At 48.5% G+C, this 26,516-nt stretch overlaps 1 protein-coding gene and 1 long non-coding RNA gene across 3 annotated transcripts in view; both read right to left on the reverse strand.

Annotated features, from left to right (window-relative positions):
* Positions 1-259: 259 nt before the first annotated feature.
* Positions 260-1,433, reverse strand: LOC127211375 (uncharacterized). The gene is made up of 4 exons (XR_007833422.1): positions 1,384-1,433; positions 1,188-1,238; positions 826-921; positions 260-427 (listed from the first exon to the last, which is right to left on the reverse strand). It is a non-coding gene; the product is annotated as an uncharacterized LOC127211375 (long non-coding RNA).
* A 3,776-nt stretch (positions 1,434-5,209) lies between these two features.
* The window catches only part of Dhdds (dehydrodolichyl diphosphate synthase subunit), a 30,151-nt gene continuing 8,844 nt past the window's right edge, over positions 5,210-26,516 (reverse strand). Inside the window, exons 4-8 of one of the 2 annotated variants that reach the window (XM_051171241.1) lie at positions 25,154-25,270; positions 23,951-24,052; positions 16,315-16,429; positions 13,421-13,528; positions 5,210-6,057 (exon numbers count right to left, since the gene is read on the reverse strand). In XM_051171241.1, coding sequence (XP_051027198.1) covers positions 5,818-6,057; positions 13,421-13,528; positions 16,315-16,429; positions 23,951-24,052; positions 25,154-25,270 — 682 coding nt within the window. In that variant the 3' untranslated portion in view covers positions 5,210-5,817. The remainder of the gene's footprint in view (positions 6,058-13,420; positions 13,529-16,314; positions 16,430-23,950; positions 24,053-25,153; positions 25,271-26,516) is intronic. The other variant, XM_051171242.1, reaches the window with a different exon arrangement.

The raw sequence follows: 26,516 nt of genomic DNA on the forward strand, positions 1-26,516 counted from the left end.
AGGGAGTTAGGTCGATGTTGATGGTATGGGGAAGGAGGATACAAAAGTGAATTTAGTTTTCCCACATCATGAGGCATTTTGTGCCATGGTGGCCACATATGTCAACACCAGGATGCCTCTTGGGAGCCAACAGGAGCCTTTGAGAATTATCAGGGGAAGAAGTTTTCCATCATCAATCAAGCTTGGGAGACATTATGTTAGTGACACATGTTCCTTCCCCCCCCCAAACAATGAAGTGTTCTGTGTGCTAACATCATAACTTAAAAAAAAAAAAAAAAAAAAAAAAAAAAAAAAAGTAAAACAAAATTCTGCTTTTATAAAACTTGATAAAAAATAGTATTTCAAACTGTACAGTCACCAGAAGTACACAGTTATCAAAAATGCACACACGTCACTTGGCATCTCCAGCACCTTCGGCTTTCTGGGCCTAAATGAAAAATAGATAAAGTCAGCATGCAAACTACATTTATCTGCTTATAGTCCAGACACGGCATCACTTTGTTTCCAGGGTAAAATTAGGTTTGGGGCACTTAACAGACATCAAGACCACACTTCAGGAATGGCCCACTTCACGAAATCAACCCCAAACTAGCTCTGACTAGGTAAGACCCAAGGTCACTTCCAACTTCTAAACTTTATGGTACCAACATGAGTGACACTTGAGGACAAGCCAACATAAGCCAGTGCCTTTAGAGAATACATTTTTAAACATGAGGATTTTAGATCGGAGGAAAATTGCATCAAACCCATGTGATACAGATATAAAGGGTAATAAACAGTTTACAGATCAGTACCAGCCAGAAAAAAAGCGAACAGCAACTGTACCTGGTCTGTTTTGGCGTCTCCATTTTCCGCGGGATTATTTGCATCCTTACCGGTATCAGCTTTCCCTTTCTTCCCCTTGGGCACCTTCTCTCCCTTCTAAAACCAAGGCATGACAGACAGAACAGTTTCACAGCTTGTATTACCAGGATGCAATCTGCCAGGTCCTACAAAGTAGGCTTACCTACTGAATACACACCCCGCTCCGGTAAACGAAACAGAATTTTAACTTGCCAAGGACACAGATACCTCTGACAAATATCAGGAACGAGGCTATGAAAATAACTCCCAAAACCCAGGGATGGCGGCGCCACCATGTTGAATTAGGTTAATTAAGGCAGTGAAGGACGGTTCTGTCCGCTTACCTTTGCAGGGGTCTTCTTAGCCTTGGGCTCTGGCTTTGGAGGAGCAGGTTTCTTATTGGTAGGCAGAGGGGAAGAGGAAACCATTAGCAGATAGACCAAAGTAACAACCCACCAGACCACAGCTCCGAAACCCTGCCGGGATTGCTTTTCCCAACCCCAAAGTATGAGGAATCAAACAAAGCGCGCACACACTTACAGCAGACAACCGTGCAGATCTTCTCTGTGGCTATAAAAAGAAACAAAGTTAAAAAAAAAAAAATAAGCACAAGTTTCACGCACAGTTCGTTTCACACTAAAGAAAGTGAATGAAGCAATTCTTGGCTAACTTCCAGACCAGGGGTGTGGTCAGTTACTAGGAATGGAACACCGTGACGGGCCTTAAGACTCACCTCATCCTTCACCTTGGCTTTATCCCCTTTAGCGTCCCCTTCGGCCTATAAAAAGATAAGACCTCCGTGGTAAAATTCAGTCGGCAGAAACATTTTTTATTGAAATTGCTTTATTTCCAATTCTGTATATGTGTATGTAGATTTCCTTAGAGACCAGAGGCGGTGGGTCCCTTGGATCTGGAGTTACAGGCAGTTGTGAACTGCCCGATGTGGGTTCTGAAAACTGAACCCAGGTCCTCTGAAAGAGCAAAAGCACTCTTAACCACTGAGCCATCTCTCCAGTCCCAAATTATTTTATTTTTAATTTATTAACTTTACATCCCGATTGTAGCCCCGTCACCAGAAACTTGTAACGGAAAGCGTCAGACACCACGTTTCTAAGACATATCCATTTAGTTTCTTTAAAAGTAGTTTTAGTGGCGATGGAGCACAACTGACGGCCGAGGCGCGCACGAAGGACCCCGTAGATGGGCTGCAAAGCGCGGGAGAAGCTGGAGCCGGTCCGGGACGGCGCCCGCCACCACCACCAGCCAGGCAGGAGCAACAGCTGCAGATTGTGCAAACAAACCCCTCCGGAGGCGGAGCCCAGCGCGTTGCTATGGCAGCCGTCGAGGGCGGGAGCTCGGGGAACTCGTGGGCGGCGGGTCGCGTCCCGTGCGCCGGGAACGTGGGCAGCCGGGGGAGGAGCCACGCCGCGGCCCCGCCCCTCGCGGCGGCAGTTTTGGCGGCAGAACGCTCCCCCGCCCGCCCAGCCGAGCGCCGCCTTCCCGCCCTTTCGGGTTTGAATCGCCCGCTCGCTCGCCCGCGGGGAGGAGGGGAGGGGGCTGCCGGTGGGGGAGGGGGCGCGGGCGGCCGAAGGGAGCGGGATAAACAGCGGCCAACATGGCTCCTCCCGCCGCCGATCCTCCAATATGGCTTCTGGCGCCCGCGGGCAGCGCGCCGCGCATGGTTCGCCCGCAGCCCGACTTAGGCTGGAACCCCGCGCAGCGCTCGATCCACCACGGAGTCCCGCGCTCGAGGCGAGCAGCGGCGGCGGCGGCTACGGGGCACCCGCGCGCTCGCGCCACGTACCTTTCTTTTGGGCATGGCGGCGGTGGGGGAACGTCGGCGCTGAACGCGGGGGATACAGCTGCGCGTGGGTTTGGTCCGTCCGGGGGTCGCTCTCGATGCTTCTTCACACTGCTCGGGCTCCGGGGGGTTTATAAAGTTTTTATAGCGCTGGGAGCCCCGGACCGGTTAGAACCGGATTTCACCTCCCGCCGCCGCTCATTGGCCCAGTTGGGGTCACGTGGGCGGGGTTTAAACTCACCTCCTCTGGAGTGAGGAGGGGGTGTAGGGGGAGGGCGCGCGAGACGGCGGCGCGCCTTGGGGGAGGGGGTGCTGTGGGGGAGGCGCGCGTTGGAGTAGGAGGCAATAAATGAGGGGCGCGGGAGGTGGCGGGCTCGCGGTTCTGCTCCCGCCCAGAGCTGGCTTTTGCAAACTACCAAGTTCCTTCCACCTTATGCAACCCGCTACCCACTTCTCCAAGCCCTGCGACACTGGGCACATCTCGGCCGCCTTGCTTCCTGCTCCAGCTGGGGGCCCGAGAAGAGGGGTTTGCGAGGCCTGGCCGCGCCGCCCAGTTTCATAGGCGGCGGGTGGCGCGCCGCTCGAGGCGCGGGAGGCAGCTCTGGGGGCCACGGGCTCTAGTGGGCTGAGAGCCGGGAGGCAGCCTGGCGCAGTCGGACGTGCATCCTTTCGAGCTGCGCTGCCACCTTGGGGAATCCCTCCGTGTGCCTCACCTGGAAAGCAGTCCACTGGATGTGGGGGTGTGGGCTCGAAGTGGAGACTTAACACACAGGGGTGCCTTTCGGGTATGGCGGGGCAGGTAGGAGCTGTCCTTTCAGCACCTACTGCTGAACCTCCTCCCCAAACGCTAAACAGCCCCCCAACATCTGTCGGGTGGCTTAAGTCCCTGCATGTCCAGCCCTCTGGACCCCGTCACAGAATGGTGGAGAAAAGCCGCCAACAGTCTGCGAAATGCTCCCCTCCCCCTAAGCCCTCTGGGTCTGGGATACAGCTAGCCCAGCTGCCCCGATTCAATAGAGGCCACCAAACCTGGGCTTTGCAGATGTCACAGCTGGCGAAATCCCTCCTAAGACACCAAGCTGGCTTGCTCTCGGTTGCGTGAAGAAAGGCGGTTGAAAGAAAGCGCCGGAAGGTTAGGAAACAAGTAGACGAACAGGTGTGATGGCCAAGGGGCCCTTCCAGAGCACCCCAGTCAAAGCCCAGCGCTAGCCAAGCACAAGCGAGGGAGGGTGCCAATCACAGAAGCGAAGCAAAGCGTTCTTTCGTTGCGGTTACCAAACAAATCTTATTATCTAAAAATTAAAAAAAAAAAAAATCCGATAGCCATAACACAACCGGCTAACATCTGCAACAGGGCGTTTGGTGTTCAGGTGGAAGACACATAAATAGGTCCCACCTTATTATTTGAGGCAAGGGCTGAAGCGAGTTTGCACTAACCATACCAGCAGAAAGCAAACGTCCACGAGTTCAAATAAAGCATTTTGCAGCCTTTGCTTCTGGGCAGCAATGGATCTGCCTCTTTCCACTCTCACAGTGCTTCTTGAGGCAGCCACCCCCCCCCCCCCAACCTCCTGTGCACCTTTCCCAGAATACAGGTCCCCAGGCAGGAAGATACCAGCCCCATTAATCACCTGTACTGGTACTCCAATCGTAAGAGAAAGTCAGCCAGGACTCAACAGCCATGCTTGCTGGGTAGACTCCCTTTGCTGCCTCCAGCCTCTCATTCATGCCTTAATTGTAGGGCTCTGCATTGTAGCCACATAATTCATGCCTCCCTAATTAAAGCTGTCAACAGCCTCATTGTAAGGCTGGGAAATGTACAGCACCTGCTTTTGGGGATCTCTGTGCCAGGGTTGGTTTTGGGGAGTGCCAGGTGTATAGGGGGCCGTGCCAAAGGGTGCATCGATTGGCTTTTGGTTGGTGTCAGGCCTTTATCCATGATTCTGAGGGGAAGAATATGGCCAAAAGGTCACCAGTGCCAGTATGTAGGCACAAGATGGGGGTGGGAACCATGGTATAGAAAGTTAAGAATTTGAAGAACACACTTAACATGGCTTATAATATAGCCCACCTCCCTCTGGGAGGAGGTGCTGGGCTTACAGACAGCATAGGAAAGCCAGAGTGGCACTTGGTTGACGTTTCTGGCTAGTATTTATGCTCAGCAGACCTTTCTTCAAAGGTACTGCCATCTCTCACAGCCCTGTGGGGAGGCAGGGAAGGGTACAACCTTGCCTCTTTCCAGCTGGGTGCAATGGCCTTCACAGGCCAAGAAGCCTGGAGCACGTTCTGCCATGCTGAGAATAAATTGTCTCGGGGCTACTTAAGGAGCCAGGTCAAAGAGCTGTGAAGACTGGGAGGGGGATCAGTGTGAGGTGGTGAGGGACGGTGGCAGTCAATGGGGAAATGCTTGGGTCTGTTTAGTCCTGATGTATGACACAAGTTGGCCTGTGTTGGGTTAGACTAGGACCTCCACAGGCCCTTTTGCTGCCCTGTCTATACACATGGAGGGGGTTGGGTCTCACTGGGGAGTGGAGCCTGGCCCCATGCCCTGCAAAGGGGAGTAAAGCTTGCGTGGGCTGAGTCAACAATAGGTAATTGGATTGTAATCACCCGCCTGGCTTCCATGAGCCATTGGGGGCGCTGAGCCTTTCAGTGAGCAGTCAGTGCTGGTGGTGGGAGGGGGTGGAGATTCAATAGCAAATCCCAGGTGGAGAGCCAAGGGGAGGGGCAGCAGATGGGCAAATTTTCTTCCTGTCCTCCCCACCCCTCTTCCCTGCCCAATAACACTGGCTGCCTATCAGTTAAAATTTACCAGTGGATCCAAGTCTTTTGTGAAAGTCCCATGGGCAGGCTTAGGCATGACGGTAAAGGCCTAGGCTTCTTCTGCATGTTGACGAATATGCTGGAGGAAAAAAGACCATGCATCCAAAACCATGGACAGGACATATAACTGATGAGCTAGGGTCCTGCTCTCCAGATGTATTGGTGACTGGACTGGTCTCAGTGTGCACATGGGAGACTCTCCCTCAAACTCCAGGGGTCATTGTCTTAGGTAGCCCAAACTTGCCTTTGGGGTTCCCTGCAAAGCAGAGAAAAAAGGGGAGGTGCCTTTCATCAAGAAAAGGGAGTTGATGGGCAGAGGGTAGGGCAAAGTGGCTGGTAGCCAGCCTCACTTAGGCAGATGCAGTGCCCAAAAGTGCCAGCCAGTCAGCCCGTTTAAGTTCCAAGGCCTGCAGGAAGCCTTGGACTCGCTCTTCTCGTCTGGCACGGAGTTTGTGCAAGCGTGTCCGTCGGAGCTGGGCATCCCCACTGGCCTGGAGCCCCTCTCGAAGCAGCTGCTCTGTCACTGCGGCCTGGTCCCTCTCCAGCTGGTGCCTCTTCCGCTCCTCAGCATACATGTCTCGGGCCTTCTGCTAGAGAGAAGTAGGGTTTGGGGTAGGGAGATAATTTTAGGTATAGGTGGAGCTGGGAATGGAGAAGGTGGGGGTAGTGTACAGAGTGGCCAACTATACAAACTCTGCAGAGAGTTTCTGCCAGTGTGAAAAGGCTTGGGAGGGCTAAGCAGCGGATGGCACCCGTGTGGCACAGGAAGCCAGGAGCAGTTCATCTTGGCTTGTTTTGTGTGAAGTTCTACGTTTCTTATGATTCTTTTCAACTTATACTTTGAAACAGGTAAACAGTCTGATTTCTGAGTCTCCCACCAACTAGCCTTGTGGCTTTAGGAAGATCCTTTCCTCTCCATGTTTTTATTCATTTGTAAAGTGGGGGTTGTGCCTACCTTGAAGAGAGGTTTAAAGGATTATGGGTGATAAATACAAAATCCACTGTCGCAGCAGCAGGCAGGCTGCGATTCCATGTGCTGTCACTGTCTACTGTCTGGGGCAGAACCCTCACTGGGTCTTCTTATGGTCTCCAGCTTCGTAAGCTGTTTTCAGGGTCTAGAACTAGACTTGCCTTCACCAATGAAGACAGGCTCGACTGTGAGCAAACGGCCCTCCTAGGAAGGCTCAGAAGCAACTCTTCTCAAGTCTCTTAAGCCACGGACGGCTGTGGAGCAGGCATTGGTCTCTAGGCTGCTCTTTCTGTTAGTAAAGAAGCCTTGGAGGCTCCGGGTGCCTGGAGCCAACTCTGACATCTGGAGGCAGGCAGTCTCCAGGAGCAGCTCGACTTGTCTTCAGACAACAGCAAGCCCTTTAAAGAGGAAGGGACTCCCGTTGTCCCTCTCTGGCACTCGGAGCACTCTGCACATGAAGCATTTCATCATTTGACCACGTGATCACACGAGTTCGGGAAGGATGCTTGTGGCCAGAGGGGTAACTCCCTCGGATCTGAAGGGGCCGCTGCGTCTCATGGATTCTCTACCTTGCCAATCTGTCTGGCTTACAGAGCCTCAGCAGCACAGCTCCTCCTTCCTGCCCAACACAGCCCACGAGCGAGCAACCTGGTGCAGTGTTTTTGTTTCTGAGACAGAGTTCCACTATGTTGTCCAGACTTCTGTTTTCCAAGTAGCAAGCCGGGCGTGGTGGCGCACGCCTTTAATCCCAGCACTCGGGAGGCAGAGGCAGGCGGATTGCTGTGAGTTCGAGGCCAGCCTGGTCTACAAAGTGAGTCCGGGACAGTCAAGGCTACACAGAGAAACCCTGTCTCAAAAAACCATAAACAAAACAAAACCAAGTAGCTGACACTATAAGCATGCACTACACTGACCAGTGAGCAGTGGGATTTCCCATAGAATAACTTATAGGCAACTCATATCCCGGTGTCTTTTACCGTAACCAACACCGTGTCATGGCACTTTGTGTTTAAGTATTGTCCCAATCAGCCTATATGCTCTGAGTGCCTTGTCTTCAGTCTTTTTTGCTGATGTTGAGGGTTTCCCTATGCAGCCCTGGCCGTCCTGGAACTCAGAGATCCACTGGCCACTGCCTCGAGAGTGTTGAGATTTAAGGTGTGTGCAGCAGCACCCCAGATCTTGTCTTCACTCTTTAGGAGCACCCTGCATGTTCATAGACATTTCATCAGTTGTCTCCCCGACTCTCAAAATGGAGCTGGAGCAAGCCAGGCATGGTGGTGCACACCTTTAATACCAGCACAGACAGGAGGATCTCTTGAGTTCCACGCCAGCCTGGTCTACATAAGAAGCTCTAGGACAGCCGAGCTACATAATAGAGACCCTGTCTCAAAAACAAAACAAACCAACAAACAAACCAACCAACCAAAAACCCACAGAAAAACATTACCTGTGTGTGTTGGGCAGGGGTTCAAGCTGGGTCCCCACAGGGTGTGTATGTGTGTTGGGCAGGGGCTCAACTGGATCCCCACAAACCAAAGGTGGCAGTAAATGCTTGTAATCCTAGCAGTGGGAGGGCGATATTGCCATCCTTGAGACTAAACAGACTTCCCAGCCTAGCAGAGTAGATAACTTCACCTTTAGTGAGAGATCCTGCCTCAAAACATAAAGGTGGAGCGAAGGCTGGCAAAATGTTATCAGTGGGGGTGGGGGCTGGAGGGATGGCTCAGAGGTTAAGAGCACTGGCTGCTCTTCCAGAGGTCCTGAGTTCAATTCCCAGCAACCACAAGATGGCTCACAACCATCTATAATGAGATCTGGTGCCCTCTTCTGACCTGCAGGCAGAATATTGTATATGTAATAAATAAATCTTTTTTAAAAAGTGTGTCAGCGGGGAAAGCCTGACAACATGAACTCAGCCCCTGGAATCCAAGAAAAGCCGGGCAGGAGAGCTGGTTATGGTAGTCAAACTGTTTGTTTGTTTCTGAGTTTTTTTCAAGACACGGTTTCTCTGTATAGACTTGGCTGTCCTAGACTCTCAGGATACCCTTTTTTAAAAATTAGATTTATTATGTACAAAGTATTCTGCCTGCATGTATACCAGAAGAGGGCACAGATCTCATTACAGATGGTTGTGAGCCTCCATGTGGTTGCTGGGAATTGAACTCAGGACTGTTGGAAGAACAACCAACGCTCTTAACCTCTGAGCCATCTCTCCAGCCCCTCTTAACAGCTGAGTTCATTTCTCCTTTTCTCCTTCCTTTTTCAAAGAAACTTTTCCTTTTTTTATGGTTTTTTGAGACAGGGACTCTCTGTGTAGCCTTGGCTGTCCTAGACTTGCTATGTAGACCAGGCTGGCCCCAAACTCACAGTGATTCACCTGCCTTTGCCTCCTGGGTGATGGGATTAAAGGTGTGTGTCACCATGCCCGGCCCAGGAATATTCTTAAAGTAAATAAAATGTGATATGGATGATTTATGGTTTTTCCTAGAAATAAAAAGTTTCTTTGAGGCTGGGTGTGTGGGGTGTGGGGAGATGTGAAGAGAGCACTGAACTCCTGGAAGTATTCAGGGGTGCTTGGTTGTGAGGCACCGTGTAGATGCCCGAAGCTGAACCCGAGTCCTCTGCAGGAGCAAGGAGTGTTCACAACCCCCGAGCCACTGTCCAGCTGCCAAGCCTTTTCTTAATCTGTGAAGTGGGAATAACAACACCCACCCCTGGGGTGACTTAGAAAAGCTAGATAAAGAACGCCCCACTCAGAACTGTTCGCTGTTCTGTCACCAGTGTTGGTGGCCACCTCACTGTAAATGCTCTCAGAAGCTCACCAGACAACGGTACTGAGCCTCCGCACTTCCACATGCAGAAGAAACAAAGAACAAGATGTCAGAGCCAGGCCTTCTTGAGTTCTCGGCCACTTTGCTGGTGCTCAGGCTCCAAACCTTTCATGAAAGGCTGGATGGGGGGCGGTTCAGTAATAAGAATGGTGGCGCACGCCTGTAATCCCAGCACTGGGGAGGCAGAGGCAGGCGGATCACTGTGAGTTCGAGGCCAGCCTGGTCTACAAAGTTGAGTCCAGAATAGCCAAGGCTACACAGAGAAACCCTGTCTCGAAAAAACCAAAAAAAAAAAAAAAAAAAAAAAAAACCAAAAAAAAAAAAAAAACCAAAAAAAAAAAAAAAAAAAAAAAAAAAAACAAATAAATAAATAAATAAAAATAAATAAATAAAATAAAAAATAAAGCACTTGCCTTGCATGCATGTATAGGGCATTAGGTTCAATCCTACATCTCTTAAAAAAAAAAAAAATCACATGGTGTATCCACATACATGCAGGCAAAACACTCATACACTAAAATCTCCCCTCCACCCCCACCCCGAGACAGGGTTTCCCTGTGTAGACCTGGCTATCCTGGAACTCACTCTATAGACCAGGCTAGCCTTGAACTCAGAGATCCTCTGACTCCCTGCGCAGAGATTAAAGGTGTGCACCAGCATACTACATAAAGCTTTAATCTTTTTTTTAAAGAAGCAAGTACAGATAAGGAAAAAAGTTTTTGGAAGACTTACTTATTTTGCGTGTCTGAATGTTTGCTTACATGTATGCGTGTACGTATGTGCACCTGTGCATGCCTGGAGCCCTTAGAGGTTAAAAGAGGGCACTGGACTCCTGGAACTGGGGTTGTGAGCCACCATGTGGGTGCTCTGCAACGTCAGCAAGTGCCCTAAGCTACCAAACCATTTCTCTAGATAAAATCTAAAAAACTAAAACAAAACAAAAAAAGGAAAGGAGGAATGGCTGAGTGGTTAAGAGCACAAACGATTCTTCGATTCCCGCACTCCCACCGCAGCTCACCTCCACGTGTAACTCCAGCTGCAGAGGGCGACACCTCTGGCCCCCCACAGTTAACTGCACACACCCCTCCACAGTATTAAAAATAATAAAAATAAATTAAACCAACAGAAAGCAGCCGTAGGGCTGGAGAAGCAGCTCAGCCAGCCCAGTGGTCACCTAGTACACATAAAGAGCTGTCCAGTGCTGCAGGTGTCCAGTCTTCCAGATCTGCCTCTGGCCCCTTAAAGTCTCAAGTGAATTTTTAAAAACCAAATACCTTATCAGATTCTGCCTGTCCCCTAAGTCCTCTGGTTGTGTTGCTTCCACTGCCAAGCTCTGTGTGCTTCAGAGGCCTAACTCCCCACGGCCTGCCTCCACCTTCCCTCCCAAGACCTCAACTGTGCCGCCTGCGGACCCTTGAGGCTCTCTCCCCAGGCTGCACATTATTTATTTATTTTTAAAAAAGATTTAGTTATTTGCATCCTGCATGCCAGAAGAGGGCACCAGATCTCATAATAGATGGTTGTGAGCCACCATGTGGTTGCTGGGAATTGAACTCAGGACCTTTGGAAGAACAGACAGTGCTCTTAACCTCTGAGCCATCTCTCCAGCCCCAGGCTGCACAGTCTTTACAGCCTTATTCTAGCTCAGAATTCCCTTACATTTGTTTGCTTGCTTACTGTCTGCTACTCAACTAAAAATACAAGCTCCATGAGGGTAGACGTTTGTCTGGCAGGGTAGCTGCTGACCCTCCTGTGCCTGACGACAGGCCTGATTCTTACTAGGGAACTCAATAAACATTTATGGAGAAGATAGGGCCTGAGGCAACTCCTCAACAAGGCACTAAGAAACCTGGGGTAATAAAAGGCTTCTGGGCACTGAAATGATAGGTGTACACACAAGAATACCCATACACGAATCCCACACAGCGGCTCTCCAGGCTCCATGGAGACGCATGTACTCTGACTTTATACACACAACTCCGTGCTTAATTACCCGCTTTCTTTGCCTACAGTTGATTAAAAACAGTAAATGTGAAGAAAGGGGAAGCAGGGTGTGTGTGTGTATACTGTCAAAATTAGCCACTGACACAGCAGGAGACAAAAGAGGAAGGCCTTAGAAAATAATGAGAAGTGTCAAAGTCAGGTATTTTAGGACCACGTAGCGTAACGTGAGCACTTCTACTGTACAGCACGGCGCCTGGAGCCGGAAGTTACCATTGCTACCATCCTCATCGTTAGAAAATGATCATTCTGGCCTGGGGAGATGGCTCAGAGGTTAAGAGCACTGGCTATTCATCCAAAGGTCCTGAGTTCAATTCCCAGCAACCACATGGTGGCTCACAACCATCTACAATGAGATCTGGTGTTCTGTTCTGGTGTGCAGGTGCACATTTGAGCAGAATACTGTATAAATTATAAATAAATAAATCTTTAAAAAAAAAAAAAAAGAAAGAAAATGATCATTCTAACCATCAGTCACCACAATCAGCGACTGCTGGGTAGGTGTCAATGAATTACAAGATGTACTTCATCAAAAAAAAAAAAAAAAACCACAAAATGTTTTAGTTTTGGAGGCAGCTCCAGGCACATTCCTCCCTAGCAGCAGGTAACTGACGCTTTGCTATTTCACTTTTCATTTGTTCTAAGCCACTGTGTTCAAATTACTCATATTTTGAGACTCATTGGTAAAACTCTTGTCATTCAAGTGACTAATGCCGGGAGTTGAGGACGGGAGTTGGCGGACCCTGACAGTGCGCCATGTAGCTGTGCGTGCGTACAGTCCCATGAACACGGGCCTGTTTCTCAGTGGACATGTTCTACGGCTCTCATTAGCTTCGCAAAAGGGACCTTGAGGCCAGTGAGACCCTGACGCACATCATTCCTTCTTCCTGGCCACTCTCTCTCCAGGCTTAAGAAAGAACTATGATTTCAAAATACAGGTTCCTAGCTCAGTGGCCTTGGCACAATTAGTTCCTGTCCCTGTTTTCATAGCTGGAAAAATAAGGACACCAAATCTGTTACATTTAGGGAGGCTACGTAGATAAATGTATGCAGAACCACACCACAGCTCAGGGTCAGCCTCTGCCCATGTGGCCAGCGGTTAGCAGGAGGAGACAGCGTGTGGGAGACTGCAGACAGCCGAAAGGCTACACTGCTGCTCATGTGTGACTCTGCAGACTTCCACTGTCACTCAATTATTTATTGGAGACATGGTCTCAAATTCACTGGCCTTCAATCTGAAATCCTCCTGCCTCAGCCTCCCACTGGCTAGTTTTACAGGTGGGCGTCGCCAGCTGTGACTCTGATTGGATTAAGATCTTTAGGGATTATCAGACAATCTCTCTGAGCTTTCTCCTGTGTCTGCAGAACACCTTTCCTTATATCACATTGGCCCTTAAACATGTCTGTCTGTCTGTCTGTCTACCCCCGACCCCTCTTTTCAAGACCAGGCCGTCGTTGGTCTGGAATTCAATATGTAGTCCAAGATGGCCCTGAACGCAGAGATTGCTTCCTGAGTGCTAGGATTAAAAGTGCACAGCACAGCCAGGTGTGGAGGTGGATGCCTGTAATCCCAGCACTCGGGAGGCAGAAGCAGGTGGATTGCTGTGAGTTCCAGGACAGCCTGGTCTACAAAGCGAGTCTAGGACAGCCAAGGCTACACAGAGAAACCTTGTCTTGAAAAACAAAAAACAAACAAACAAACAAATAAAAAAAGCGCACAGCACCATGTCCCCAGCCATTTTTCCTGTTTACTCATTTATATAAGAAGCTAAGAAGACCGACCTTCCTGAGTGCTTGGCAGCAGTAGTGACTTCTGTGTGTAAAACACTCACTGTCTGACACACAGTAAATCATCCGTGGATCATAGCGTTAGTGTAATAACCATCACTGTTTGTCAAGATATGTCTGGTGGGCTGGAGAGATGGCTCAGTGGGCAAAGGCACTTGTCACCAAGCCTGAGTTCAATTCCTGAGACCCAAAGGGAGGAGAGAACACACTTCCAGAGGCTTCCTTCACACGTGCACTATGGCGCACACACACGCATCGATTATGGCACATCTATGCACAGAAACAAGTAAAGCTTTTAAAAAAGAGGCACCAAGCCATCAGCACAAGGTGGGCCTGCCAACGTCCGTCCTGCCCGACTCATACCTGAAGTGCACTGTGGTTCTTCTGAAACTGCAGGATTGCCTCACAGAGGTTCCAAAACGTGTACTCTGGCCACAGAACAGGCTGGAACACTAGGCAGGAGTGGGAGGTCTGGTAAAAACAAGCAACAGATCATGAGTGAGGTGCACCCCTGGGGCTGCACTGCTGGCCAGTGCTCCAGTGGGGACCCACACTGCGTGGGGAAAAGCCGAGTAACAAGATGGCACAGGTTCCCAGGTGTTTCTGCAGCCAGCCCAGGTTCCCTCACTGTTGGAAGAAGGGTCACAAGGCGATTAAATCCCCTGCCTGTGGCAAAGCTGAAATAAACTAATAAAGGTTTCTACCAGATCTTTCCTTTTTCCTCCTTTCCTTTTTTGTTTGAGAGAAAAATCTCAGGGGTAGCCAATGGTCAACATGGAATTAACAATGTAGACCAGGCTGGCCTGAAATCCACATGATCTGCCTGGATCGTGGCATTGTGGATCAAGGGCATGCGCCACCACACCCAGCTCTGCCATGCTTCTAAAAGCCACTTTTAGGACTATGAAATAACATCTGGATTATGTTATTGGCTCCTGGCCCTTAGAGGTCATCTGAGACACACACAGTCTGATAAAGCCAGCCAGAACAAACGGTAGCCGTGCTTGTTATTTTAAGTAGCAACAGTGTGACACCGTGTCCTCAGCCCATGGGTTCTGGAGGCAAACTGCCGGGATGTACCGTTACCATTGACCTGGCCGAGTTCTCGAACCTCTCTGGGCCTCGACTTCTTCAAGTACGCAGCTAGATAACACCGCAAGTCTCTGCAGAGCTGTGAAGATTAAATGTGCATGAAGGAAAGCCCAGCACAGACGAACACGGACGACAACTGAGCTGTCCCAGCCCCAGCACTCCACACTAATTTGCTACTATAGACTCATGTCATCTTCCCCAAAGCTTCTACCAAGATACCAAGTATTTCCTCCGGAACAAATCAAAGTGGCTTTTATTCTGAGGCAGAGTCTCATTATGTAGCCCTGGCTGGCCTGGCACTTGCTGTATAGAACAGGCAGGTTCAAGTTCATACCATCCAAATGCTGGAATTAAGGCAGGGGAGCCATGCCTGACTGAAAGTGCCATTGACAAGAAGCTGTCCCTCTCTTTCCTATGGCTGCAATGACTTTTTTTTTTTTTTTTTTTAAAGATTTTTATTATGTATACAGTGTTATGCCTGCATGTACACATGCAGGCCAGAAGAGGGCACCAGATCACATTATGGATAGTTGTGAGCCACCATGTGGTTGCTGGGAACTGAACTCAGGACCTTTGGAAGAGCAGCAGTCAGTGCTCTTAACCTCTGAGCCATCTCTCCAGCCCCTGCAATGACTTTCTTAGAGCCTGGACTTTCAAGAGCTTTACACTTGCAGTCAGTAGGAGTTTCTCAGTCAGTCAGCATCACATTCCCAGCATGAAGGAGGAACTCAGCATTTTTTCTGAGGTGCAGTCACCTTCCCTAGATCATGGCCTCTGCTGAGTCTCTTCTTAAGGGCATCGGACTCCTGCATCTGTAGGGCGACTCTTTGGGCAAGTCCTCTACTTTGTCGGCGTGCTTCCTCCTTATCTAACCCGCTCCCTCTCCTCCACCTTCTTTTTTCCTCCTTTTCGTCATCCTTGCAAAGTGCCAGGGATCAAATCAGGGCCTTGTCATGCACAGTAAACGCGTAACACACGGGGCCCACACCACTGTGGTTCCTTAAATCTCAGCTCGATGCAAACTTTAAAATGTGCTCTGAGCAACACAACCACTAGGTATAAAGCACATTTCCTTCAGATACCCGAAGACTAAGTAAAAGCAGTCTCAGTATACTGCTAGTGTCAGTTCACTTGTGTGTACCTGTGAGTGCTTGCAGAGGTCAGAGGTCACCCACGGGCATTGTTCCTCAGGAGACAGGCTCTTTCTCTGGGCCTGGGCTTACAGGTCAGGCACAGCTAACTGGCCAGAGCTCTAGGGATCCTGTCTTCAGTTTCCTAGCACTGAGTTCTAAGTGTGCACGGTCACGGCAGGCTCTGTGTATGATGCCAGGGAGCTGACTTAGGCTGCAGTGCTTATGGACCAATCCTCACCAACGGCACTATCTTCCTACAGTTTTAAGATGGATCCAGATACTTGAGATGTCTCCAAGCTGAGGCTCCCTCAATGAATCTTCTTCTTTTTCTTTTTTTTTTCTTTTTGAGATAGAGTTTCTCTGTATAGCCCTGGCTCTCCTGAAACATAAACTAGGCTGACCTCCAATTCAGAGATCTGTCTGCCTCTTCCTCCCAAGTGCTGGGATTAGAGGTGTGTGCCACCACTGCCTGGTTAAGAGCAGAGATTTTTAAACAATAAACAGTACTGATTGGATGTGAGCTTTTAGGGGATACACATGCTGGGAAAACTAAGCAAAAAGGAACACTAAGCCTGAGAGTCTGAATGCAGCCAGAATGTCTCCTGAGATATGCCCGCTTAGACGTAGCCTCCTCTTCTGAGGAGGAGGTGACTAACTGAAAAGTAAGGTTCCTGTGGCAGTAGTGCAAGCGACTCCAGGTTAGCCAGGGTCTTAAAGGGCCCGTTCCTGGAGAAGGGCTATGTAAGGTTTCATTAGGGTAGGGTGGCTTTGGTTTCTCCTTCGGGTGAAAGCACTGCACTGTGGGTAGCAAGAGCCACATTACGCATGCAGGGTCTGGTGAAGAAAGAAAAGCAAGCGTTTTCCAGGTACAGCCTGCAGGCACTGCTCGCCTTGCTGTGCAGCGCTGGTGGGTGGGAACCCACTGCTGGCATTCAGCTCCTGCTGTGCAGCGCTGGTGAGCGGGAACCCACCGCTGGCATTCAGCTCCAAGCTTCAGCCTGACGGTAAAACAACATGCTCCAAACGACCTACCTGCCAGAGCAAGAAGTCACTCAGCCGCACTTCTCCAGAGGTCCGAATCAGGATGTCGGGATGAGGAGAGTGGTTGCTATAGAGGCACTTATCGAGCAGAGACTCAGACACGTCACTAGGCGAGCAGGAGACAGAAGCACAAGACTCTGTGTGGTAGCCTGGGTGGGCTTCCATGCACAGCCTCCCGGTTATCCCACCATCAAATACATTTGCCAGCACGTCCCCACCCAAGAGCGGCTTTAAATCTGTAAACCACACACAATGCTCTTTGCCCCAGGGCCTTGCACATGCCACTACAGACATCATCCTCAGCCCTGTGGAGGGTCTTCACAGCCAGGGTCACAGATGTAGAGAACTGAGGCTCAGGAAAACAGATAAGTAATTTGCCTGTAGGCCTAAAACCACGCGTCCATGAGGCTGTTTCTCTTCATTTGATTTGTTTTGCTTTTGAAAGACACCCTATGACCCAGTGCTGTGATCAAACACCATGTAACTGCGTTTCCTTCTTTTATTTTTTTCTACTTTTCTTTTTTAAGAGAAAATTTAAAGATGGGGATGTGGCTTACTGGTAGTATACATGCCTAAGGCGCATAAGGCCCTGAGTTTAATCCCCAGTACTGCAAAAACAAATAATTCTGAAAATAACAAAAAGATACATCTAACGATTGATTTGGAAAGACTTCCAAGACCCACTGTTACATGAAAAAAGCAAATTTCAGAAAACATATTGTGAAAACCATACACAAATCCATAGTCACACATTATATATATGAAAGGAGTATGATATCACTATATTATGAAAACTTATTATGTATGCATATATATGTATGTACAAAAAGGATGAAATAAATGATGAATGTCACACAACATTTTATCAACAGTGGCTAAGAAGGAAGGAAGGACCTTTCTCTATTTGTGGCTTATGCTGGTGATTGAACTTGAAGCCTTATATGCATAGACCATGCCACTGAGTTTACCTCTAATTCCAGGGTCTAATAAAAAGAACAGGGACTGGCCAGCAAGACGGTTCAGTGGGAAAAGGCGTTTGCCATACAGATGAGGCGACCTGAGCGTTAGTCCTCAAAGCCATGCAAAGGAAGGAGAGAACCAACTAACTCCACTGGGCTGTCAGATGGCAGCCTTGTACACCGTGGCATACCCACTCCCCACCAAAGCAAAACGGAAAATGGTAACTTTTCATATGCTGGGTATGAAATACACGCCTAGCTGGGTGTGGTGGCAGCCGCCTGTAATCCTAGCACTCGGGGAGGCAGAGGCAGGCAGATCTCTGTGAGTTCGAGACCAGCCTGGTCTACAAACTGAGTCCAGGGCAAATAAAGGCTATAGAGAGAAACTCTATTTCAAAATAAATAAATAAATAAATAAATAAAAATAAAGAAAGAAATATACTCCCAAGGAGACAGACACCCGGAAACAACCGAGGGAGACTGGTGGTGGCTGCGTTTTCTGAAACAAAGCTTTCCCATGGACACGAAGAGGCATCGTCCGGGGTGGTGTGTGCTGGCCCCAGGGAGCGCCTGCCTACCCTGACAAGCAGACAGAAACAGGACTAGAAATCACCAAGTTCCAGTTTTATCTTGAAAAGGATCAAAAAGACAAACTTTCTTGGGAGAACATGATTCTGGTCACAGAATCAAGAAAGCAGAAAGAGGGGCTGGAAACGGCTCCATGGGTAAGAGCCCTGGCTGCATGTCCAGAGGTCCTGGGTTCAGTTCCCAGCACCCACATGGCAGCTCATTGTAACTCCAGTCCCAAGGGAGTCCTCTTCTGGCCTCCGAAGACACTGCACACATATGGTGCACAGGCGTACTTGTAGGCAAAACATCCATATACATGAGATAAAAACATAAAGGAAAAAATATTTAAAAAGAAAGAATGAGGCCACAAATATCTGGAATAAGTGTTTTCCAGAACCAGATTCTAGGCTGCACAACGTGACAGTGGCTATGTTCCCAGAGTTTGGAGGCTGAGACTAGAGGATCAGGAGTTCAAGACTGTTCAGAAATAATTTAGGCTGAGTAACAGTAAAAATGCCAGTATTCAACAAAATAAAATAGAAAACATTTAAAAAACCGTGGGTCTAGATTTGATCCCAGCACTAGGAAGAAGAAAACTCAAGAGGGAAAGCAAAGGTGGCAGCCGTGGTAAGAAGGGAGAGAGTGGGCCTCCTGGACGCAGCTCCAGAGGAAGGGACGCACACTGCAGACGAGGGAAGCACAAGGAGTCCGCCATTTGTAATAATGAGAACTAGAATCAGCCTAGACACAGAATAAACACAGAGATACCTGGGTAAACTAAGACAAGACACGTTTGTGTGGCTTAGCGTTAGCTAGTGAAAATGCTAAAAGACACTTACTAAAATTACGGGGCATAGAGAAGTGTTCGTTACTACATTAACTGGAGGGAAAAGCAGCACCCAGGGTCTAACCTAACTTAACCTAATCTCAGTGTGATTTATTTCCAGTTACACATACTTACATTGCCATGTTTATTGATTATTTTAAAAGGTTTACTTAATTTACAAAATCTATCAACCTATTTATCTACGTCTCTATCTATCCATCTAGTCATTTGTGTTTTTCGAGACAGAGTTTCTCTATGTAGCCCTGGCTATCCAGTAACTTGATATGTAAACCAGGCTGGCCTTGAACTCAGAGATCCACCTGCCTCTGCCTCCTGCATGCTGGGACTAAATGCATGTGCTGCCACCACCCAGCATGATTTACTTCTGTGTGTATTTGACGGCATGTATGTGCACCACATGCTTGGCCTGTGCCTCTGGATGCCGGAAGAGGGTACCGGATCTCCTCCTAGAACTGGAGATTTCGCTGCCATGTGAGCACCGGTAACTAGACCCTTTGTTTTCTTTGCTTTGTGTCCTTGGACATGCATGTGCCGTAGCATGCATATGGAGGCAGAGGACATGCATGTGCCATGGTATGCATATGGAGGTAGAGGACATGCATGTGCCGTGGCATGCATATGGAGGCAGAGGACACGCATGTGCCGTGGCATGCATATGGAGGTAGAGGACATGCATGTGCCGTGGCATGCATATGGAGGCAGAGGACATGCATGTGCCGTGGCATGCATATAGAGGCAGAGGACATGCATGTGCTGTGGCATGCATATAGAGGCAGAGGACATGCATGTGCCGTGGCATGCATATAGAGGCAGAGGACATGCATGTGCTGTGGCATGCATATAGAGGCAGAGGACAACTCTCAGGAGTCAGTTTTCTCCCTCCACCATATGGGTTGAGGAGATTAAACTCAGGTCACCAGACTTGGCAACAAGCACCTGCTGGGCCATCTTGCTGGCTCTAATAGTTACTTTTCTTTTCTTTTTTGGTTTTTGGAGACAGGGTTTCTCTGTGTAATGTTGGCTGTCCTGGACTTCCTTGTAGACCAGGCTGGCCTCGAACTCACATTGATCCGCCTGCTTCTGCCTCTTGAGTGCTGGGTAATGTTTAATTTTCAATGTAGCACTGAGGATGTATCCTAAGGTCTTTTGTGTGCTGATCTACAACTCATCTACAATTTCAGCACCCCCAATCCCTGTAAACAATAAAAAATACAAACAACAACAACAATTTCCTAAAGATGTATTTTATGAGTGTTTTCCCGCATGGTGTATGTGTGCCACATGCCTGGCCTGTGCTCCAAGGCCGATGCACTAGAATTACCATTACAGATGGCTGCGAGCCATCACACCCGTGCTGGGAACCAGACCCATGTCCTCTGCAAGAGCAGCCAGTGCTCTTAACCCCTGAGCCATCTATCTCTCCAGCTGCCAAGCCCTATTTTTGGACAGGGCCTTGTTCATACTGGCATCAGACCCATAGCAGTCCTTCTGAAGGCAGAGATCACAGGCATGCAACACCACATCTGGTTTAGTTGCTAACTTTTTTTAAAGTTATATTTATTTTGTTTTGTGTGTGTGAGTGTTTTGTCTACATGTATGTATGTACACCATGTACCTGGGGGGGGTCCCAAGAAGGGATTGGATCCCTGGAACTAGAGTTGCAGGTTGTGAGCCACTATGGGGGTGCTCAGGATTGAATCCCCATCCTCAGTACTCTTTACTGCTGAGCCATCTCTCCAGCCCTGTCGTTGCTTTTACTGTTAGACTCCATTGTCCATTTCCGCCTTCCTACGAGGCAGTCAATGAAGCAGATTGAAGGAACACAAGGGAGGTTGGCCGACTGTGTAAAGTCAGATACATTACTTTTTCTTGCTTCTGCATTCTCATCTTTAAAGTGAAGAGAAGGGCTAGGAAGGTGCCTCGGGATGGGAAAGTGCCTGTGATGACTCGGGGCTGGATCTCCAGAACCCAGTAAAAACCATATGCAGTAAGTCAAATGTTTGTAACCCCAAAATGCCTGTGTGGGGAGAGGCAGATGCAGGAGATCCTCTGAGGAGGAGGAGAAGTCTGAGGGCCAGCTCTCTTGGCTTACACAGCAGTAAAGAGACCCTGTCTCCAGTAAGGTAGAAAGGTGAGGCTCCACACCCAAAGGCTATCCTCTGGCTTTCACTTGTACGCTGTGGTGCACACACGCCTGCAGCCGCACACATAAATTAAACAAAGTAAAGAGAGCTGGGCATGGTGGCAAAGCCTGTAACTGCAGCATCCAGGAGGCTGAAGGGGGAGGATCAAGAGTCTGAGATTAGCGCTCATCTCAAGAGCACATATATTAAAGGTGGAACAACACAGAACATCCACATGGCCCCTGTGTTCACTTACTAAATGGTCACAGGGCTGGAGAGATGGCTCAGCAGCTAAGAGAACCACATGCTCTTCCAGAAGACCTTGGTTCAACTCCCAGCATCCACATGGCATCTCACAACTGTCTGTCACTCTAGATCCAATGGCTCTGACACCCTCAGGACAATGTGCATAAAATTAAATTAATCTGCTGGGGGCAGAGGCAGGCAGCTCTCTTGTAAGTTCGAGGCCAGCCTGATCTACAAAGAGAGTCCAGTACAGCCAAGACTACACAGAAAAATCCTGTCTTGAAAAAACAAAAAGCACGTGGTCACAATTATTATTTATCACACAGAGGACAGAAAACTACAGGAGAACAAGCAGCCTACTCAAAGTAACCCACTGACAGTTTTTTTTAACCAGCCTTGAGGGTCAACTTTATTTCTTCTCTAATTCCAGGCTTGCTAACAAGCTGTTCATTTTATTTCTAAAAAGGAAGAAAGAAAGAAAGAAAGAAAGAAAGAAAGAAAGAAAGCAAACAAAAAGGCCTCTCCTAAAGAAAGAGAAAAGAAGTCAGATGGTAGGACCAAGAGATCAGGAAACCCCGTTGCTTGGTTGAGCTGAATCCTGATAACCCACAGACATGTAGAGTCGTCTCCACTTGGAGTACAGAGGGCAGCCTAGGCCCTAGTGAGCTCAGCATGTGCCGAGAACCAAGCTGAGGAGGTGCTGGGTTAAGATATCAGCCTCGTGACCCTGGTGATTCTGCGCCGACTACGGACATGAAAACCCCACAAAGGCGAATACAAAAGGATAGCCAGGAACACAGATAGGAAACACTTCCTGGGAGCAAGACGTAAGGTCAGGAGATGCTGAAGCACAGGGCGAGGCTAACGCACGCTATGTTGCAGGTCAGATCAGGACTCCCAGGAGCAAATACATATTAAATCTGCTTGCTAAATTAGAGCGCTCTTTCCAGCATAAATATTTTCCATCATTAGTTCGATTATTCTTTTATTCACACAAGACTACTCAAAACACTAAGTATACAGCATGATATAATGAACAACTATGAAATGACTCCCAGCTAATTATCAGAAGCTCTGTTGCATCTCCTGTGTAAACTCTGTATCTCTGTCTGTCTTTCTCTCCCCACGGTTGGAAACTGAACCCAGGGCCTTGTACATGCTCAGCTCAAACACATCCCCTCCTCCATTCCCCTTCTGCCTTAACCACTCGACGGCCTCCTGTCCCTAACCACTTACCTGGGACCTCAATTTCTCCCTAACAGCCAGTTCACAATCTACAACTTAATTTACCACTGAGTTCCATTCCCAGGACCCACATGATGGGCAGAGAGAACCAACTCCTAAATTGTCCCCGGACTTCCTCAAGCACTCTGTGCCACATGTATACCCATCTTCCCCACTCGATAAAGACATAAATCAAATAAATTTAAATGAGAAGGGAGGTCCAAGTATTTAAAATAGCATTTTCCTTCTGTCTGTGGTAGGGTACACATCTTTAATCCCAGCACTTGGAAGGCAGAGTCAAGCAGCCCTAGTGGGTGCACAGTCTAAACAGTCTAAGTTCTAACCAATCAGGGCTCCAGAGTGAGACCCTGTATCAACATACGAGGAAAGAAAACAGTGCTTCCTGAGGCTGGACAGCCGGCTCAGTGGGTAAGAGGGCGGAGTTCATATTTCCAGCACCTACAGGCAGCTGGAGCTCCAGGGGCTCTGATGCCCTCTTCTGGCCTCTGAGGGCACCTGCATGCCTGTGTACATATTCTTACACAGATACACACGTGCATACATATACTTTCTAGCTTTCCGGATGTTAATTATTAAAACAAAAGGACAAACTTTCTTCTTGTTCATTCGTTTGCTCTTCGTGGAAATCAAGGTCTTACACGTGTCAGTGTAAGCAAGTGCTCCACAGCTGAGCGACCTTCACTGTAATGTCTGTATATTGTTGCTGTTGTTTTGAGATGGGGGTCTCACTGTGTTGCTTAGGCTGTTTCAAAATTGTCGAGTGTAAGTACGTGGGATTATAGGTTTGTATCACCATGCCCAGCTCTATTTCTTGATTTTCAGTTTTCAGCCAATCATACTATACTAGAAATGAGAAATTTTTCTACATCCCAAGATCTCATATAGTAAGAAGAAAAGTCAAGGACTCCGGAACTGGCCTTAGAGAAGAGTCCGACTGACATCTTCCTGGCGGACTGACCTTGCATAGGTGACATTTCTAATGAAGACTTGACTCTTGCACGTGAGGTTACTAACAGTAAAACAGGAACATACCACATACTCTCAATTATTTCTGCTGCTTTATTTTACTATTATTAATTTACTAATATTACCAAAGATTATATTAGTTTTTTTCAAAGATTATATTAGTAACAACATTAAAAGGGCCAAATAGACAGATGGCTTCAAAAATTCCCCCATTCCTCCATGCCCTAATAATCAGGATTACCCTGAGTTGGTAACAATTAAAAATGTGCCCATTCTTCCCTCCACCCATCCTTACAATTCCTTAATCCTGTGTTATGACACTGGAATATGAGAAACTTAAAAGATTCTCCTCCACAAGAAACATAAGAAATAATTACTGGAAAAAATCGCTGTTCAGAGGGACAAGGAGGGTGTCAGTTCTCCCTGGACAGGAGGGCCCTGGAGGCTGTTGTGCTGTTTCTCCAGGGTCTGTTGGTTTGTGGTGTACTCAGATGAGCCCCACCTCTGTTTGAGGGAAGTCCCCTCAGCCTTCCATGCACACCCAATTTGAGTTCTGGCCAAGTGCACGAGCTGTGGCTCAGGAGAACTCTGAGCGCTAGCGCACCCCGTCTTCCCTACCAGGTAGCAGGAGAGAGCCCCCTGCTCCCTGCCCCATCCCCCCCCCCAGATACCTGGGTTCCAGCAGACCTTGCTCCACTCCCCAGGCCATCTCTCTCACAGCATTGGTGATCTCATGACGGGATGTGTATGCGAAGCAGACATTGAGGAAACACCTGCAGGTGGCAGAGCAGAGTAATTCACCAAAGAGAGACAGGGTCTCTTGAGTCAGGAGCAGCCATTCCTCAGAAGGACACAAGCACTTCACTCTTTGTTTGTTTTTTGAGACAGGGTTTCTCTGTGTAGCCAGGGTTTCTCCTGGACTCGCTTTGTAGACCAGGCTGGCCTCGAACTCACAGCAATCTGCCTGCCTCTGCCTCCCGAGTGCTGGGATTAAAGGTCTGCGCCACCACGCCTGGCTGGCACTTCACTCTTGAAGGGTGAGGTTGTGGATTGTCTTAGGTTCCTAAGAGCTCTTGGAAGGAGCGTGTTCTTCACTTAATTAGATCAAAAGTAAATGGCCTTTACTGTTTCCCCGTCTCCTGCTCACAGCGGACAGAAATGCGCTGTGATGTTAGCGTAAGCACAGGCTGGACAGAAGGAGAGCGGCTGTGACATAAAGCCACTCCCAACAGTACAATTCCAAAGCTACACACAGTGCAGTGTTGGGATACTGAACTCTGTCCTCTAAGTGTATCCATGGGTCAAAGAGTAGGCTAGAAAAGATTCTTGAAAGGCGTGCAGACAAGCATTACAATTGTGGGATTTTTTTAAAAAAATATTTATTTATTTTATTTATTGCATACAAGTGCTTTATCTGCAGGAGGGTATCAGATTACATTAGATGGTTGTGAGCCACCATGTGGGCCACCATGTGGTTGCTGGGAATTGAACTCAGGACCTCTGGGAGAGCAGGTGGCGCTCTTAACCACTGAGCCATCTCTCCAGCCCGTGGGATTTTTTTTTTTTTTTGAGACACGGTCTCTAACGTAGCTTAGACTGGCCTCAAACTCACCTGCCTATCCCAGTGGTAGGGGTAACCACACCTGGCCTAAGACTATCGGATATCTATCCCAACCTTGTCAAGTCAGTATGTGTGGCGTGTGTGCGCATGTGCACATTTATAACACACTGTGGTGGGGAGGGCAAGTGAGGGGAGTAAATGGAAAGGCTCCTGGTCTCCTTTCCAGTGACAGTCTCTAAGCGTCACAAACTACTCCCTCACATGCCGGGCACAGGGGACAGACCACGGAAGCCCTGGGAGCCTGAGAACTTACTTGCTGTAGCTCTTAGTAGCCTGGACAGCTTGCGCAATCTTCTTCTGGAGGTCCAAGGGCAACAGATGCAAATCACCCAAGACACGGATGCACACCCCATGCTTCTGCAGCTTCTCCCTGATCAGGAGAAAGGAGGTGGCGCTGTGATAGGGCGCCTGACAGGGCAGAAGGCGGGCCCTGTGCTGTTTGTGCAATGTCGGAACTGTGTCAACACTCTCAAAGGCAGCAGTGCAACACTGATACTCAGGTAGATAGCCCAGGGTTACTTCATGAGGCACATCTGGCTTGAACCAGATCTGTCTGCCTTAAGAACACAAACTCCAAGCCTGGCGTGGTGGCGCACGCCTTTAATCCCAGCACTCGGGAGGCAGAGGCAGGCGGATCGCTGTGAGTTCGAGGCCAGCCTGGTCTACAAAGTGAGTCCAGGATGACCAAGGCTACATAGAGAGACCCTGTCTCGAAAAAAAAAAGAAGAACACAAACTCCTGGCCCTGAGATACTACCTCAGATGTCCTTGTGTGGAGCACTGCATTTTACAGTCTGTGATATTTGTCCCATTCTAGCAAGCCAGCAAATTGTTCTAGAGCAGGAACTGTGGTATTGGTGACTTTTTTATATTCTAGCAAAATAAAATAACAATGACAGCTGAGCATATACTTTGCAGGGCCAGATAATGGTCAAAATACTTTATTCCAACCAATAAATTCCCTCACTGCTCCATCCTCTGAGGTACATATGTACACTCCTCTTTATAGGCCAGGAGGCTGAGACACAAGAAGATTAAAATGTTTAGAAACCTGGATGAATGAATGGCTAGGTCTGAACTGGGGGTCTAGTTACAGAGCCTGTCCAGGTCATCCTCACAGCGCCCCCATACATTAACTCCCAAGTGTACGCGGTGTCCCGTCCCCTCAGTCTCTCTCACTGGGAAGGGCACAGGAAACTGGGCTTACACTGCGTGGTAGGAGTCTCTGGCAAGCCCCAAAGGACAGGGCCCAGGACTAAAGGCCACATTCACTGCTCATCTGCCTACATAACTTTCAGCCACATTTTGTCAAAGTCTGAGAAACAATTGGGCAAGAGATGGCTCAGGGGTTAAGGGCACTGGCTGCTCTTCCAGAGGTCCTGAGTTCAATTCCCAGTGACCACATGGTGGCTCACAACCATCTATAATGGGATCTGATGCCCTCTTCTGGCCTGCTGGTGTACATGCAGGCAGAGTACTGTATACATAATAAATACATAAATCTTTCAAAAAGAAAAAAAGTCTGAGACACAAGACCCATTTGCCTAGTTTTGAAGATCTACTAGATTTTAAAAGATCACTGCATAGTCTAATCACATACAATTTGAGTAAGACCTA

Source organism: Acomys russatus, chromosome 29, assembly GCF_903995435.1.
Source record: "Acomys russatus chromosome 29, mAcoRus1.1, whole genome shotgun sequence".
NCBI lineage: Eukaryota > Metazoa > Chordata > Mammalia > Rodentia > Muridae > Acomys > Acomys russatus.